This window comes from Salvia miltiorrhiza, chromosome 2, assembly GCF_028751815.1.
Source record: "Salvia miltiorrhiza cultivar Shanhuang (shh) chromosome 2, IMPLAD_Smil_shh, whole genome shotgun sequence".
Taxonomy (NCBI): Eukaryota; Viridiplantae; Streptophyta; class Magnoliopsida; order Lamiales; family Lamiaceae; genus Salvia; species Salvia miltiorrhiza.
This window is the reverse complement of record NC_080388.1, coordinates 29139422-29157931: the sequence shown is the minus strand read 5'-3', so window position 1 is coordinate 29157931 and position 18510 is coordinate 29139422. Positions and strand designations below refer to the sequence as shown.

The window sequence follows — 18510 nt, the reverse complement described above, 5'->3', positions numbered from 1 at the left end:
TTCATTTGCATATATGTCCTTATTTTTATGTCGAAACAATATATCTTTTATTAATTAATCTAATTAACAAATTAATTTCAATTAATCATACTTTAAACATCCTATAAATTAATTAGAGTTAAGTTAATTTTAATCAAACAAATAAATAATAAATAAATAAATAAATAAAAGTCTATTAAAAACGAGAGTGTACCGTGGGGGTCGACGGCGGAACCGTGCGGTGGCAGCAGCGGTGAGGCGGCAGGATTGGCCTGAAATTAGGAGGAGAAAGAGGAAGAGAGGGTGAGAGAGAGAGAGAGAGAAGGAAAGGTGGGGCTTACCTTGACGGAGGTGACGGCGGCGACTGGCGACGGCGACGGCAGCTAGCGGCAACGACAGTGGCAGGGGGCAAGGGGCTGGAGGGGGGGAGGGGGGCTGTTCTGCAGAGTTAGGGCTTGAAGCGTATTTGGGCTTCAAAATTAGCGGCGGCAATGATGCCGCCGCTATTGTTAAATTTTTTTAAAAAAAATTAATATACATTTTTCGGCGGCCTTTATATTTACCGGCGGCGATTTTGCCGCCGATATTTATGCCATATATTTAAAATTTACGGGTCGGCCACTCCGCCGTCGGAAAGCCGCCGGTAATCGCCTACGGCGGAGCTGCCGCCGGTAAATCGACGCTTTTTTGTAGTGTGTGCATTGCTATTTTTGGACACTATCCCACCACAAATTCCTTATCTTTTTACCAATATCTTATCAACTTATTTATAACTTTACCACACATGGTCCATCACAAATATCCCTTATTCTTTGTATTTCACTACAATAAAAATAGATCTTTTTTTCCACTTAAAAATACATTCATCCAGTATTTATTAAAATTGTTGCCATCAATAATTATGCATAATCGTATGAGTAGTATTAATTTACACTAATTGGGTGTGGACGGCAGCACCAAAAATTTTGCCAAGAATATTTTAAGGAACCTTTTTTTGGTGAATGTATGTATTTTAAAAACGTGGAAATCATAGCCGTGTCATCGGCAAATCATATTGCAGATGAGGCATATCATCCATGAATTCGAGTTAATTGTGCTCATGAGCTCCCGTTTTTTGACATTTTATTTTATAGGCCCAACAAATAAAATGTCAAAAAGGCTAATACTTTTTAAATCATTTAGATTTGTATATATTCTTTCGACCGGGCTCAGAAAGAAGTGTAATATGAAATGGGTTGTCAATTTTCCCAGTATACTGATAAAGTACTACTTTTTAGTAAGTTATTCTAGCCTTCAATTCTAGACAATCGCATACCTACATAAGCTTAGGATCAGACCTGATTGTCCTTATCCTTATTCTTATAAGAAAAATATAAAAAAAATATAAATAAAATATTATCATCTCTTTTATCATATATTCTTTAAGGTGAAAAATATAATTTATCACATCATTACCTCTAGGAAACTATTATCACATTAACTCTCATAATAAAATTATCATGAATTAGAGCGAAAAGGAGGAAAAAGAGACTGCCCGAATTTTTTTTCCATCCGTCCGAAAAAAATATTCTTCTTATAGAACATATGAAAATGATAGAAAAATAATGAAAATATATATTTTTCATCCTTTTTTTATCAAAGAAAATGCATAGAAAATAAAACAGATAAAAATTATGTTGCTTTGTATTCCTAATTTAAAATTATTATTTTAATTTTTTAGGCTACAAGAAAACTGGAAGTTAGAAGGAAAGACTTTCACTAGAACTCTCTTTCTAATCACCATTACAAAGTGAGCCAAGTCGTACCAAAAATTATTTGGGTCGACATTTGGAGGTGTGGGCTGCATGTTCAAACGTGAGCTTTTTGGGTTGTACGCGGGCCAGTAACATATTCCTTTTGGGCCATTGAATTCATGGATAATCCAACTAAAAATCGGGCTGGGCCAAGTTTGGTGCTTCCAATCGTAAGCAGAAATCTTATCTATTTCACTTCTATCTTTCTACTTCTGTTGAATTAATCATACATTTCAATATAACCTAAACAAAAAGGCATTATATTCTTTCAAAAAAAACCTTCGGCAACATAGAGTTGTATGTTTTATGACTTTATCCCGGTTGTCTGTTTCATGATTTTGCATTAAGAAAAACATAAATTTTTTGCCATAAATTATATTCTCTCCGTCCGTCTTAATAATAACGTCTCAAAAAATGAAGCACGTAAATTTTAAAAAATATATAAATAAAATAAAAGAAAAAGTAGTAATTAAACCCCTAACATGGACATCCTTATGACGTTTAACCCCCTATACTTGGCATGTTAGGCCCCCGATGTTCCAATTTCAATGCAATTAAACCCCTCCCCAAACGCCTGTTAAACGCCGTATTTTTTTTTTTCATAAGTGGGACCCACCACCCACAGACTTCCAACTCTGCCTTTTTAAATTGGACGTATTTCTTTAAAACAAGAACCCTAATTTCGCAGATTCTCCTTCCGAATTTTCGAGAACTAGTTAGAATTCCTTCGAATTAATTTAGGGGCTTCTTGTTCGATAGTAGAGCATGAGTTTCAATTTTGTATGTGGGTCGAGCGGTCGACAACAGATAGAGAAGGATTAAGAGGGTAATTCTATGTATTGTGGTTGCGAAATTGAAGGTAAGAAGTTGAAGGCTCCGAGAATCACTTATTGAACAGAAGACAACTCAGGTAAGAGGTTCTAAGGTTGTAGAAATTAAAAGGTATTTTTCATATTTTCATATGAGCTTGCTGTCGAAATGGTGAAATTAATTTGATGTTTTTTGGTTTAATATGTTTGTAGACCAAAAACTATGGCTTTTTTTAGTGACATGATGAACCAATGTAATGAGGAGTAAAGTATGCATCAGCGCTGTGCAATATAAGGGTCGAATTATTTATACCTGTTATTATTATTATTGTTATTTTGAATATTTGATGCAGCGTTGACAGTGCTGACTTTATCAAACGAGAGTTCAGCTCTGCATTAGCCTCAACGACTCAATTCTAAGACAATGACTATTGTTATAAGGACTTAGACCCAATTATATAAATTAATGGGCTTTAGGAGTCAAATGGGCTCAAGTGCTAGGTTTACTTTGATGCTTATAAGTAGGACTTCCATTATTGAATGGAGGGACTTTTAGATTCATTTTCTCACCATGTAAAATGTAGTCACTCCTCAAACATAGTGAAAAATCCCGACAACCTCATCTTACGATCGAACCACATAAATCTGAGTTTTTTTATGAAACTTGAGCTAAGGTGTGAGTGTTTTTCGATTACTGTTCATCAAAAAAAATTCTCTTATATACTTTCAGTTTCCGGTAGTAAGGTTTTTGAACGTTCTTTGCCAAAGTTTCTCGGCGACAATCATCTCCATGTTGAATCAAAATCCCCCAAACCAGATTTCCATACCCCAAGGTCGAATCCCCCTTCATCTTACCGGAAAAACAACAAAAAATCCTAAGGATCTCCAATATCTCACTTGATACAAGCCACCATGAATCTGTTCCAATCATTGAGTGGTGTATCGCACGTCGTCGCCGCGTACGCCGCCGGCCACTGGCGGAAGAAAAAACCCCTATTTTCTCAATCAGCTCTTGAGAGCCCTAACGGGTTCCCGCCGTCTGCGGCCCCACGCGTCGTTGTCGGTTTATTCTCCCTAAAATCCCACCTCCGTCGCGCTAAAATTAGTCGCCAGATCTTCGATCTGAAAACCCTCCACCGCCGTCGCACTGGAATGCCACCACCTCCGCGGTCTCCTCTTTTAAAACCCTAAGTTCCTTTATGTTTTTATATGAGTAAATATGTTTTATTTTTAATATATCAATTTAGATATTTTAAAAGTCCATTCTTTAATGTTACCGAGTTTGATGTCTCATTTTAATTTACAGTTTTGAATCTTTTGTTACGCGAAATTTCATTTTACTAATTAGCATAATTTGTACCTGCAAATACCATATACAGCTATATATCTTAAGTTTCAAGAAATTTTATTATATTAATAAGCAGGACTTATACATACACTACTGATGAAATAAATAGACATGAAACTAAATTTCGATAGGAATTTTTTGAGAAAAATAAATAAATTAAAAGACCCTCGATTTTTTGCTCAAAGATGGCACATAATAACAACAAAATACACACAGAAATTTTGCGCATATAAAGGCAAAAAATTATCAATATTACTTCTTCCGTCCACAAATTTGAAATAATTTCACTTACGATTATCCTTATAATTCTCACATATTTATACACATTGCCACTAAAAAGATCTACTCCCTCCGTCCACCAAAAATATGTCATTTTACTTTCGGCACGGATTTTAATAAAATATTAGTGAAGTTGGTAGTGGAGTAAGGGTCCACTTTAAATGTGAGTGGAATGGTGTGGACCCTACTACTAAAAATAGATGTGGCATATTTTTTGTGGACGGACGAAAAAAAAAATTGTGACATATTTTTGGTAAAAATAACCCCTTAACTATCATCATTTGTTTTTAAATTTGTATGACTCATTCTCCACTCACCAAATTCACAACTTATTGTCTCAATTGGAACATCAAACAATGCGAACTCCTATCTACGAATAGTGAGGTCCAGGGTTTAAACCCCACCGCTCCTCCCCTCCCCAAAGTGTAAAAAAAAAAAAATCACAACTTATTTTTTCTTAAAATTCGTGTCCACTCCTTTTAGAAGATGTTTTGTCAACGAAGAGAGTACAAAATAAATATTGCAAATACTGATTAGTTCCTGTTGGTTATAAATCTTCTTGTGAAGGCAACATTTATATACACTGAATATTTTATTGCAAAAGTCATAAATAGGAAGAAAGAAAAGAAAAAAAAAAGGAAAAACAAAGGAACTTGGTAAATACAAATAATCAACTCGAGAATTCATGGACCTTTTTGTAGCCATTTTCACTAGAAAAATTGACAACAAACTGCACTACTAGAAGTTCATCAAGCATAGGAGAGGCATGGAGAAAAACTAGTTAAATTATGGGCAAATAGCCCCAAAATTCCAATAATTTCTCCGAATTCGCATTTTTCCCGTGATTTTTAAAATTCTTGTTAAGATTTTCTCATTTTTCCCATAAAATTGACTGGCAATATAGCTAATGCTGACATGGCTGTCGGAAAGCCACATAGGATTAAGTTTTCGGCGAAGTAAACGACATAGTTTAAGCTAAACCCTAAACGGCGTAGTTTTATGTCTATTTAGAGAATTAAATGCAATCCAATCGAAAAATTGAGGGCAAAATCAAATTAGGGTTCTTGAGAAAAATACACCCAATCCATGTCTTCGTCTTCATCATCCCGCCGGAACTTCGCCTCCGCCACCGCCATCTGTTACCATTGCTCTCTCTGACCTCAAATCTCTTCTTCACCCCTCTGCCACCGCCCTCTGATCCCTCCCAACACCAATCCATGCAGAAACCTCCACCGCCGCTGCTACCTTCGTCCCCTGCCCTTTCAACACTAACCACCGAGTGCGCCGGAAGTTGTCGCGCGGGATTTTATTCGGTTTCTTCCGTCAGAGATTTGGGCAATTCGTGGTGAAATTGAATGATGGGGCAGTGGTTTCCCCGCTGCTTACTCTTCGAGAATTTTGCTTGCGATTCTGACGGCGATGACAGAGAATGAGTAAGAAGGGACTGTTCAATCGTGTATAAAACGACGACGTTTTGGTCATAATTTAATGACTCAGCACAAGCTTTCCACATAGGTGACACGTCAGTGCAATTAGTTGCCGGAAAACGTCATTAAGGGAAAAACGAGAATCGGAATTAAGTTCAAGGATTTTAACAAGAAATTTAAAGGTCAATGGAAAAATGCAAATTCGGGGAAACTATAGGGATTTTGGCGCTATTTGCTCTTAAATTATTATGTACCGAAATCACAAACACATAATTATAAATGTACATAATGATTGACGATCATTGCCTAAATTACAGATGACCCTCCTCGCAAAGGTTGCATTTTTATGGTTATGAGTCGAGTCGAGTCGAGTTACATACAATTTTCTATATCAAGGGCCTTCGTACCTTGGTATAGAAGGTGTCTTCTCTCACTGCGTCCATGTATTAGGATCATTCTCTTCTCTCTCTCTCATCATTCAAAGTCGCGTCTTCTGCTTACTCCTTTATTCAAGGTATAGTATCAGGTCACAAACACAGTCGAACCGAAGAAATAGTTTATCCATATATTAACCGTGGTACACGTACCTCAGATGGACCATTTGACAATGGCAAACTGGCATTAACTTCAACCGGTGCTTCAGATATCCTTGCTTCTGATTTCTCGTTCGAGTATCTGATGGATACAAATGAAATTCAGAGTTATCGGCATAGATAAATAGTTATCCCACACATTCCACATGGAATAATTAAGAAGTAATAATGAGCTTTAGCCGAGTGAGAAATACATTCTAGATACATCCAGATCGAGAAATGATTGTCACTATATATGTCGGTAGGTCACTCACATTGTCACCAATAGAAGCAGCTTTGCTTGTAGATCTAATCAGCTAGATTAATGACTATGCTGGAGCCATCTATCAGTTTACTCGGGATGATGTGTTAAATAGAGATTTTAAATATCTCTCCACATCACGACTGCACAGAATGAATATTATGGAATATGGTCATTTTGTAGATAAGCTTTCTACACGTTATTTGTTTATGCATGCTTACATGCTCGTCTAGAAACAACTATAAGTTTGCAGTAGTTGTTAATCCTTACGTTGACAATATGGTGACCCAGATGAGCTCCACGCAATCAACCCAAAGAAGCCTTTGTTCGACTGGGATCACACCGTAGGTAATGAGATGAGCAAAAGGCCAAAGCTTCCACCCCGCCTGAAAATAAAAGATTACTTGTGTTAAAATGCAGAGAGCAAACGCATATTGCAGCAAAGAGAAAATGAGATTGATCTTAGGCTGATAAAACAATAAAAGTTGGGGACACAAACTATGATGAACCCTAATAATAATAATGATGATGATGATGATTGATGATGAAATGATGATATATCCTGTAATTTTTTTAAGTATGATCTTTTTCAGAAAATCCTAAACTGAATGAAGAAAAATGAAATATCAGAAACTTAAGCAGGTAAGTTTCAACCCGATCTTTAATAACAAAATAAAAGAGATTGAGCCACACAGCTTCATCAAAGCCCAACGAGGCTGTATCACACATTCATTCATTGATCTCATTGACCACCATGAGAGATCTTCATCAACGAGGATATGAAACCGGATATGCAAACTCTACGACGACAGTAATGAAAGTTACGAAACAAGTTTGAAGAAGAAAAAGTTCTTACAGTCAACATGGGCCAGAATGTAGCTCTCAACTCACTAAAGACGGTGACAGGGGACTCAAACCGTAAGAAGCCTAAGAGCACATAGTAGATGCTGTTCCAAACTGCAGACCATGCTGTCTGATCAAAGATAACTTTCACAGGAACCACCCACCAATCATGAAAAGGAAATAAAGCCTGAGCGAGGACAAATTCTTCAGACATTAAGTATGTTGATCACAAATAAATAATTAACAAGAACAACGAAAGGAGAAGATCTGGAACCAAGAGATTAATTACCTCACAAAATTGGTAGTAATAGTGAGAAAGGGATCCGTGAAGCGTAAAGCCCAGCAGACCAGACCGGAACATGCGCGCACGGTCAAACTCAAACAAGGGCTTCCCTTCATAACACTAAATACCAAGCAAACTAATCAATGACTGTCATATAGAGCAACTTCAATAATACATACATTTTACATAAATAAATTAGCTTACCTGTGCAATCCAATCCCCTACGGAATAAACCACTCCACTTATTACCATTTTAGCCAATACGGGATTCGTTTTAAGGGCCTCCTCGTAAGCACTCCAGTTGTGCTGGGGCAAGTATCTTACTATCTCAAAAAGGGTCCATCCCTGAGTCAACAGACCAAATCAGTTACATACTATATTTAAATCTAATGCAAAGGCACATATTGAAATATTAGCTTTAACATAAGAACGTTGATGATAAAGAAAATGAGCTAGAAGGAAGACTATGTCGATTATAGAGAAAGACAATAAACCAGAGTGGTTGCAATGCAAACACATACATTAAAGATGAGTTACAACTAACTGATCTTCAAGATGATTGTCCAAATTCATTGTAAAAAGACAAGAAGAAAATACCAGCAAAATGATAGGAGAAGGTTACTCATACTTGTTTGGATTCAGGAAGTCATGAAATCATGGCATATTGTGAATAATAGTTGAAGCTTTTTCAACTATGATATTAAGAAAATAGCCAAAGACCATTAAAGCTGCATCGTGAGTAAATCAGAGGTCCAAATTTTGCCAAAACAATTATGGCCATATTAACTTCATTACAAAGCCATGAAAATGCAGAAAACATTATGCCGAAAATAAAATATAACTAGGTTCATAATTTTAAAAACATAACCACACATATCATAAGAATACAAACGAAGAACTACATTCATTCCCACATAAAGATGAGGCACACATTAATTAATTAAATTACGATTTTATTAAAAAAGGATGAGGCACACATCCGTGTATTTATCCTAATTAAATTCTAATTGTGATTAATAAACACCAATTGAACCCTAATTATGGATTAAGAAACTCTAATTGGGGAATAATGAACATAATTGGATTTAAATAGAAGGGATGCTCAATACATCTGTATCCACACAAGTATTTGCCCATAAAGATGATATTTTCATGAGCACCCACATATAAATATGCAGCAAACTGCACAATTCAACTCCGAAAAACACGAATCTTGCTCTAGTCACAACCACAAAACGAAAAAGAAGGGGATAAGTAAAAATAAAATTGATTGAATGGAAACTCACATGCCAATAATCATGATCAATAGTGAGCAACTTGGTTATAGCGAAAGAACCAGCTGCCAACACAATAGTAGCATTAATCGCTCGATCACTCAGCCTCTCCATTTCCTCCTCGCTACTCCCATCGCCGGAAGCAGCGGATAAGAACCCTGCCGCGCCCTCGAATGACAGCCTCTCGGTCCCGAAACCCCCGACCTCCGCGGGATCGGCTTCCCTCTCCGCGAAAACGACGCCGTCCGGTTGGTCGTCGATCTTTACGGGTATGAGGTCGAAATCGTTGGCCACTGATCTCACCAGCTGCAAAGATTGCTTTTTGAGGTTGGGTCTGGGGAGGATCTTGGCGGTGGCGGGAAGGGGTTTGAAGAGAGAGGAGGGCTTGGGTTTGGAGAGAGAAAGGAGTGGTTGAGTGATGGCGGCGGCCATTGTGGTGGCCTTGCGCCGGCGATGGGAGAGAGGGAGATTCGATTCGAATGTTGTGGATGAATCTGATTTGAGTCAACCGGAGTGGTAGTTTAAGATGACAGCTCCTCAAGATTGGTTAGTGGGGTCAGGATCGAGTGATTCCGGTTTCGAGTGTCTTTGTGTCTCATTTATGTTTTTAAATTCTAGGTATTTAATTCTACACTTTTCTATAGCCAAAAGAAGAAGAAGAAGAATCTACACTCTTCTTATGTACCAGTAGTGAAGTAGTTAATGCTTAAAAGTTATATTTACTTATTAAATTATTACTCCCTCCGTACCGCGAGTCTTGACACGTTTGGATTCGGCACGGGAATTAAGGAGTTGTAGATTAGTGTTTTAAGTGTGTAATTAATAAAGTATAAAATTGATAAAGTAGGAGAGAGAAGGTAATAAAAGTGATAAAGTAGGAGAGAGAAGGTAATAATTATTACCCAAAAAGGAAACGTGTCAATATTCATGGGACGACCCAAAAAAGAAAACGTGTCAAGATTCGTGGGACGAAGGGAGTACTAATAATTTATAAAAAAAATATTAATGAAGAGCCAGACAATAAAATATTTTTAATTTTAATCTTTTCATAACTTATTCGTTTTAAATTATTTTTTGATAATTTTTGTACCATATTAAAGATCTTGTCATCAACTTAAATTTAAGATGCATATTAAACAAAGAATTAATTTATTTAAGAGAAAATTGAACAAAAGGGAAAAATAAAATTGATGGGAGATGAGAGAGAAAAAAAGGAGGGAAATAATGGAGAGAAAAAACTACTCCCTCCGTCCACCAAAAATACTCCCAGTTGGGGTTCGGCACAGAGACTAAGAAAGCTGAAAAAAGTGGTGTAAAGGTGGTGTAAAAGACTAAAAGGGTAGTGTTTATGTATTGTGATTACTTTTACTAATCTTTCACTAACTATTTGATAATATAATAATAATAATAATAATAATAATAATAATAATAATAACAATAATAATAATAACAACAACAACAACAACAACAACAATAATAATAATAATAATAATAATAATAATAATAATAACAATAACAATAACAATAACAATAACAATAATAAGGATAATAAGAATAATAATAATAATAATAACAATAATAAGGATAATAATAATAATAATAATAATAATAATAATAATAATAACATAATAATAACAAATAACAAGAATAAATACAATAACAATAATAATAATAATAATAACAATAACAATAATAATAATAATAACAATAACAACAACAACAATAATAATAACAATAACAACAACAACAACAACAACAATAATAATAATAATAATAATAATAATAATAATAATAATAATAATAATAATAATAATAATAATAATAATAATAATAATAACAACAACAATAACAATAACAATAACAATAATAATAATAATAACTATAACAATAACAATAACAATAATAATAATAATAATAATAATAATAATAATAATAATAATAATAATAACAATAATAATAATAATAATAATAATAACAACAATAATAAGAATAATAAGAATAAGAATAACAACAATAAGGATAATAATTATTAAAAGCGGCATTTTATAAAAGAGAAAACAAAGGAAGAACAAACCCATGAAGGCACAGAGACGCCAACTATGGGACGAGCCTCGTTAAAACCTTTCTACGAGCGAGCAGTCGTAGCAAGGAAAAAGAGTACTCGACAAGAGCAGAACAAAAAAGCAAACGAGCGAAAGGAAATACTTCAGGAACTCCGGCCTCACCATCGTTCCCAAGTAAATCCGACTCAAACAAACAAAAGAAAAAGACCAAAGAACCCAAGCAGCCACGAAGCAGGCCAAGACGGGCACGAAACAGCAACAAGCACAAGCACCCCTAGCGGGACTTAGGTGCGACGAAGATGACTATGGCTCGCGATGTCGCGGATGACAGCGTCCTCAATGACCTCAATCCCATTGCTCCAAAATCCCTCTTGTCTCGCAGGGTTTGCCATAATGTCCGCCACAACGTTCCCTTCCCGATAAATATGTGAAACCCGAAAAGTGATCTCATGTAAGCGAGCTAACGTCTCCTTCCAATAACTGATGAAACGCCAAGGAACCTCCATCGATCGCTGCTGTAGGAGACGAACAACATATGAGGAATCCGCCTCGAGCCAGAGCTTGCGCCATCCTCGGTTATAAGCTATCGCAATGGCAGTGATCGCCGCAAGCAGCTCGGCTTCAAAAGCGAAGCCCGATCCTCCCTTCGTGTGAAAACACCCCTGAACATTGGCAGCGTGGTCTCTGAACACTCCACCACCAGCAATTAAACCCGGGGAGCCGGACGCAGAGCCGTCCGTATTTGCTTTGATCCAACCAATATCCGGCGGCCACCAATGCACAGATAAGAATTCCGGCGGAGGTGCAGGCCGAGAAGAAACCCCAATGGATCGTAAAGTGAGGTAATCGTTCCATTCATTGGCCATGTACCCGAGCTTCAACGACAACGCCTCGGCTTCCTTGAATGCCGTCTTTATAAAGCTCAGAACCTTTATAGCAGTAAAAGCCTGATCGTCAAATATGCATGCATTCCTGCTAGTCCAAATCATCCAAATAGCGCTGAGAATTCCAATCTTCCACAGTCTTCCCAGAAGAGAGCTAAAATTCATATTCCACGCCATGACCAAGAAACTCTGAACGTCAAGGCAGTCAAGCAGATGCAACTGCCGAAACCAGCCAAGAAAGGCTTGCCAAATCGGAATCACCCTAGCACATCCCAAGAAAGTGTGATTAATAGATTCCACAGCAGTAAGGCAAATCGGACAAGCATTGGGAACAATGAGCCCTTGCCTAATCATGCAATCAATCGTAGGAAGCCTCCCATGAATGAGTCTCCAGCAGACAATGGAGCGGCGTATAGGTACAGCCGGATCCTAGATCCACTTCCCCCAAACAACTTTGGGGTATCTATGTGATATATTGGCGAAAGCCAACGAGGATGTAACATCTCCGCGCAAAGAGGGCTTCCAAAAGCGCTCATCATGCCCATCTCCCAAATGGATAAGAAGAATATCGCACACAATTTCGGGGAAACTATCAACAAAGTTTTCAGAGAAATGCCACTTGCAATCAAAGAAGTAATCTGAAATTGGCTGCTGTAATAAACCCCATAAAAAAGCCGGAATGCCAAGTTTATCACGAATCCTATACCCCAACCAATCATCAAGCCAAAAGAGAGTGGATCGCCCATTCCCCACCATGACATAAGAGTCATCCACCAGTACATTAATTTCATGCTTAACACCTATCCAGATCGAGGAGTTTGCCACATTCTCTTTGGCATAGCCCTGCGGATTGAGATAACGAGAACAGGGTTTTGTGTGCAAAGGAATTACCTTTGATCATATTCCAAGCCAGCTTCATGAGAAAGCTCTTGTTCATTAAAGTAAACGAGCGTATCCCCAATCCACCCTCCTCCTTAATGGCGCAGCATCTGCTCCATTTGACCGAACAAGAAGGCTTTTGCTCAGTGTTCCCCGTCCAGATAAAGTTTCTGCATTTTCGATCCAGCTCATAAAGAAGCGACTTTGGCCAGCTGTAAACCATCATGGTGTGAGTTAAGGAACTCTGAATGACCGAATTCACAAGGCAAATCCGGCCAGCCATCGAAAGATGCAAACCCGCCCATCTTGAAAACTTTTGAATAATTCTATCTTTGATGCTTGTGAGATGAGTGAAGGAATATTAAACTGAATTAACGTTCCGCTTTGCCCGATGATCGTTTCTTGGATTATTATTAATCTATCATACAACGATTAATCCTAACATGCTCCTATGAATTTAACAACTGCATGTTGGAGTTAGAAAATACCTGAAGAATTCCTAAGAATTCGTCAATCTATTGCTGAACAGGTCAGCCAACTTCAATGCTCCGTTTGACCCCTCAAACGACCTCCAATCGTATTTTGTGCAGAAATACGACTTCTTCGTCTTCGAGAGAGCTTTCCGTGGCCGCCTGATTCGTCTGAATCGGAGTTCTGTGGAGGAAGTTATGGCCGTTTTACGGAGACTGCCAGAACATGGTTTCCTGCGAAAATCTGACTCCAGTTCTGATCTTCTCGACTGTAACCCGCTCAGCTTTCACCGTTGGATGGACAACGATCTATGAAAGTCCCAAGAGAGAAATAAGTCCCACACGTTTTTCTTCCCTGCGCCCCACAGCTCTCAAAACCCTAATATTTTTTCAGTGTATTTTCCTGAGAGCTGACAGCTGTATTTAAATAAAATTAAATACGTGTGGGCACAGAATTAGTGTAGGAGGCGTCTTTCTCTCCTTCTAGGGCTAGGAGACATTGGGCCAGTCCAGAGGACCAGATACAAGGAATAAAGATGGGCCTCAAATAAATTAATTTATCTATGGTCAGCCCAGACCATAATTAATTTATAAATATCAGTTCATTCCACTAGAGAACCGATACTGACTTACCCCTTTATTGCCGGTGATGAGTCGGGGGCTTGTATTTAGACTTATTAAATCTCCGTATTTAAAATATCCGACATCCATTAATTAATTAGAGCTCTGACAGCTTAAATTAATTAATCTCTTAATAATTCCTTAAGCAGTACCACTCAAACTTTATTATTACGCCTGAACTTAATCAACCTGCAGGGTTTAGCGTAATAAACCTTATTGAGCTCCTTAAGGGGATGTCATTATCCTATACCGGATACGGGTACTAATACAGATAATCAAATATCATATATTAACCGCTATCACCCAAGATACAGAGTACTCGAGTTAGCATATAACTTTCACCCATAGTAAGTCAAAGTGATATACGAATTAATATATATATCTGAATACTTATTAGTATTAAGATTTATAAGTCACCGAGATCTTGATTCTTCACTTAAGTCAGATAGAAGAACACATCTCAAACTGTGGTCCTATCAATACGTAATGACGTACCAGTATAGACAAGTAGCCAAGACAAACTACTTCCATCTATACTGCAGCCTAAACCAATAACTTGTCCTAGAGTTATTTCGGCTGTGATCATATTATATCTCTTAAGGTTATTCCAATTATATGGTCTTCTGTGATCTACAACACACCATATAATCTACTTATATAGAGATAAAGAACATACATATGCAATCATGAACACAATCAGATAGGAGATTAGATAGTGAACTTAGGAAACATTGTATACAAGCATAAAACGTTCTTGCTTTCAGTATACAAATCCAACAATCTCCCACTTATACTAAAGCAAACTTTTAGTATACAATGCGTCTATTTACCAATCACCTAACACTTCTCCACTTATACTTAAAGTTTCCTAAGTGGGTGGCATCAATCTGGCATCAATCGCATTCCCATCTTTCAATGACCATTTGCGATAAGCCTTTTGTGAAAGATCAGTAGGTTTCTCCAATATGTGAGAATTTATTCTTTGAGCACAAAAACCTCGATTTACGAATAATCGTATAACTTGGTACTTACTCTCCATGTGTTTAACCCCTTGTGGTTCTTGAATTCCTTAGAGTTCGCAACTGCACTTGAGGTATCACGAAGGTGATGCTCCCACGCAAACTAGGAATTACCCTTAGATCCTGGAGGTAGTGGTCAAACCAAAAGGTTTTACCTCCCAAGAAAAAACACATAGCTCGAGGTAATTGTTCTTTGTTCCGGTCAGCCTGGAAATCCGAAATCATATAATCCAAAAAGGAACTAAACTGTCTAACTGGTAAACTATTCTTATTCTCTAGTCAGGGACTTGAAAATATAATTTACCACAGTTCAGTCTTAACTAGAACTATACTGATATCTTACAACCATGCTAACTGCATAGCAAATATAAGATCTCGTACATAGCAATCCATACATGAAGCTATCTACTGCGGAAATGTAGAAAATTGCCTTCATTTCCTCAACCTCAATAGGCATCTTAAGACATAGTCTTTAGATCTAGGAACGCCATATCTAAAAGGTAGCAATCCTTTCTTGGCGGTATTCATACTAAAACGAGTATTCTCAGTATTAGTGTAAGACACTTGAGGTAAGCCCAACATCTTTTTCTAGTGATCCCTTATAACCTTGATCACAAAGATGTATACTGTACCTCCTTAGTCTTCCATCTGAAACTGTTCGGATAACCATTACTTTATGTCTTGACAACAGCTCCATATTGTCGCCAATTAGGAGGATATTATCTACATAAAATGCAAGATAAACCACATCACCGATGACACGAGAGCGATTGACACGAGATGCTTCTCTCCCTCCCTCACGTAACCTCGATGGTTTAAGTGAGCTGCTATGGGTAAAATGATCCGAATGTACTGAGCATGCCACTGGCGAAAACATCATCATAAACTATACCCTTACACTGGGCATAACTTTTCGCCACCAGTCTAGCTTTGGAAGCTACGACCTTGCTCATTCGGGCCTGTCATTATCTTGTATACTCACTTACAACCTAAGGCTTTACTGCCTCCTAGTAGCAAGATTTTTCTAGTATACACCCATATTCTTAATGGATTGCTCCATTGAGGCGTGCCAGGAATCTACATTCTCGTCTTCCACTAATTCCAAGTAGATATCTGGGTCGATTCTCTTATATTCACTACCAGGGACTGAATCCAAAGATCCTCCCAAGAACATAAATCGATCGGGTTGTCCCACAACCCTCCCACTACAATGGATCTGTGGTGGCACATGTGTGTCAACAGTGCGTGCAGTGTCGTGTGGTATAAAACTCTTGCACACTTGGCTTGGGTGATGGAATTGCCTGTCTAATGTCTTCAATTTCTTGAAGCACACTATCTGACTTGGATTAGTGATTATTCTCATAGTCCACTTCTAAGAATCGTGTGTCATTGCTAATAACCACCTTCTGATTCTTTAGGGCTAATTGTAAAGATACATAACTCATCATCGAACATATTTTTCCAAGAGTGACCTATTTCTTCTCTCCACCACACCATCTTATATAGGGATTACACGGTGTAGTAAACTGGGTTGGAATCCCAAACACTGACAATGAATCAGAAAAGATCATTCCTAACACATTATTGGCCCTTTATCCCCTTTGCCATGAATGACCCGATCCCCATCTTTTCCTCTATACAGGATTCGCAGGTTCCAAGTGGTACAACCTGGATTGAATCCAATGTACTATTTAGACACGAACCTTTGGATCCTGTTAAGATAGATGTGACCTAATCTAGGGTATCAATATATGTGTAAGATCCTCATGAGAGATTAGCCTTAACTTTTCTCTTTCTTTTGTTCGATGATGTAAATGCAATATAAAGGTACTTTATAGACAAGTTATAGTATGAAGAGAGATGTTCAAAAAATACCAGAATAGACAACTTTGTCATTTCTTATGATAGAAACACCACTATCAAAAATGACGTGTAATCCATCTATTCAAAATTTTGAAACATGATAAGGAACTCTCAAAAACTTAAACTATGTCTTTAGAACTTAAAGACAAGTCTTCAATTGCAACAACTGCGACTCTAGTCACGTTGCCTATGAAGACTATCATCTCATCACTTCTCAGCTTCCTTGTCAGCTTATAAAAAGCCATGCAAGATGTAACAATCATTATCAGTTTCTCTCGTTATCCACTACTCATAACTGAGTAGAAAACGAGCTGACATGTCTCAGTTACTATAGCAAGTGAGATACCTTAACCCTTTGCCTTGAGTATTGAAAGAAGAAATCTCCAATACTCAATCTTATCACACCACTACTCCCACTATTTCCCTTGTCTTTCTTGCCCCTTGGATCCTTCTTCTTCCCGTTTTTTTGACGAAGAAGATGTCCATCCTTTGGCAATAACAAGTGCTTGCACATCTCTTTCCCACAACTTCCTTAGCCGTAACTAGAGTAACTCAAAAGAAGTATCTTTCTTGCTCATAACAGCATTGAGGCGGAAGTTCTTAATTAAAAGACTTGGGAAGAGAGTTCAGGATAATATCGACTTTTGCCTCACCGTCGATACTCCCACTGAGCAAGTCAAGTCCGTCAAAATTTGCATGACATGCTCGTGCACTGAGCTGTGCTCACTCATGAAATTAACAAGATTACTCTCATCAAATTTAAATGAGCAACTCAGTCCGACTCTCCGAACACTTTCTTGAGATTCAGCATGATGCTAATAGCATTGTCCATGCCCTGATGTTGGAGCTACAAGGTTTGTGACATTATACTCATAATAAAGCATATAGCCACATTATTCGTCATATGCCACCTTTTTATGCAGTTCCTTTTTCCCATCAGTTGTCTCATTGTTCGAACAAATAGAACGTCGAGTAGTAAGCAACACAAAATATGTGTTTAGTTTGTGATAAAGATAATTATCCAAAACTGCGTTTCCATTTTATATATGTGGACCGGTTAAAAGACTTTGTGCAAGAATAAATAAACAATAAGAGACATAGACATATCTGAAAGTAACGAACATAAAGCACATAATTCGTAACAATAATATTGTAACCTTTTGATAAAACAATATTAATGAAACCTCCAACCGCTCAAAGAATTCCATGTGCAAGCCACGTTGGGTGGACGTTTACACACGAACTCCTCAACCAGACTATTTACCTAGTCATTTAATTTCCATCCATGTCAACTTAACCTTTTGACAAAGGAAATTAATAGTTGGCACCTTAACTAGACCATATCATTATCAAGAAGGGACTCCTTTGGGAGTTGTACATTGTACTTGATATGATATCTAAGCAATGACCACATTTTAACCTTGAAAATTAAACTCTCGAAATTAGCATACTCACTCGGACCATGCCGCTTTCAATTTAATTTTCTTGGTTATCTTATTTAATTCCATTCTCCAAAGTACTTGTGAAAATTACACAAGTAAGCCACGTTGGGTGGACGTTTACTGCATAACTCCCACTACTTCAATTGATTAAATATTTTTATAGAAACCTCTTCTGACAAACTTATGAGAAACAAATATGAAGTAAGCCACGTTGGGTGGACATTTACTCACATTGCTAATCACTTTGTCTAGAGACCGCATGTGGAGGTCTACATAATTTTAAGAATAAAAATTATTAAGTAATAACCACAATCTAACTTTGAAATTAAATTCTCGAATTTTGACATACTCACTAGGACCATGCCGCATTCAATTTAATTTCTTAGTTATCTTATCTAAA

At 37.3% G+C, this 18510-nt stretch overlaps 1 protein-coding gene across 4 annotated transcripts; it reads right to left on the bottom strand.

The window, feature by feature from the left end:
* Nucleotides 1-4869: 4869 nt before the first annotated feature.
* On the bottom strand, nucleotides 4870-9547 carry LOC131013231 (protein SYM1-like). 4 transcript variants are annotated; one of them, XR_009097596.1, is made up of 8 exons: nucleotides 8882-9545; nucleotides 7800-7940; nucleotides 7602-7715; nucleotides 7326-7499; nucleotides 6740-6855; nucleotides 6223-6310; nucleotides 6043-6138; nucleotides 4870-5618 (listed from the first exon to the last, which is right to left on the bottom strand). XR_009097596.1 is itself a non-coding variant. In XM_057941308.1 (7 exons), exons 1-7 carry the CDS (start codon nucleotides 9299-9301, stop codon nucleotides 6133-6135), a joined length of 1059 nt encoding a protein of 352 aa, XP_057797291.1. In that variant the 5' UTR covers nucleotides 9302-9547; the 3' UTR covers nucleotides 5848-6132. The 4 variants fall into 4 exon arrangements, 2 of the variants coding, with proteins under 2 accessions (XP_057797291.1, XP_057797290.1); XR_009097597.1 differs by lacking the exon at nucleotides 4870-5618 and having other exon boundaries at nucleotides 5848-6138; nucleotides 6483-6855; nucleotides 8882-9510; XM_057941308.1 differs by lacking the exon at nucleotides 4870-5618 and having other exon boundaries at nucleotides 5848-6138; nucleotides 8882-9547.
* Between the last annotated feature and the right edge of the window lie 8963 nt (nucleotides 9548-18510).

Bases quoted from the DNA above. Each gene is read 5' to 3' on its own strand.
- LOC131013231 (XM_057941307.1), bottom strand. From the start codon at position 9,301: ATGGCCGCCGCCATCACTCAACCACTCCTTTCTCTCTCCAAACCCAAG. The intron at 7,941-8,881 runs GTGAGTTTCCAT...CTGTTGACTCAG, and splicing joins TTGATCATGATTATTGGCAT to GGATGGACCCTTTTTGAGAT. The intron at 6,856-7,325 runs GTAAGAACTTTT...TTTTATTTTCAG, and splicing joins CATTCTGGCCCATGTTGACT to GCGGGGTGGAAGCTTTGGCC.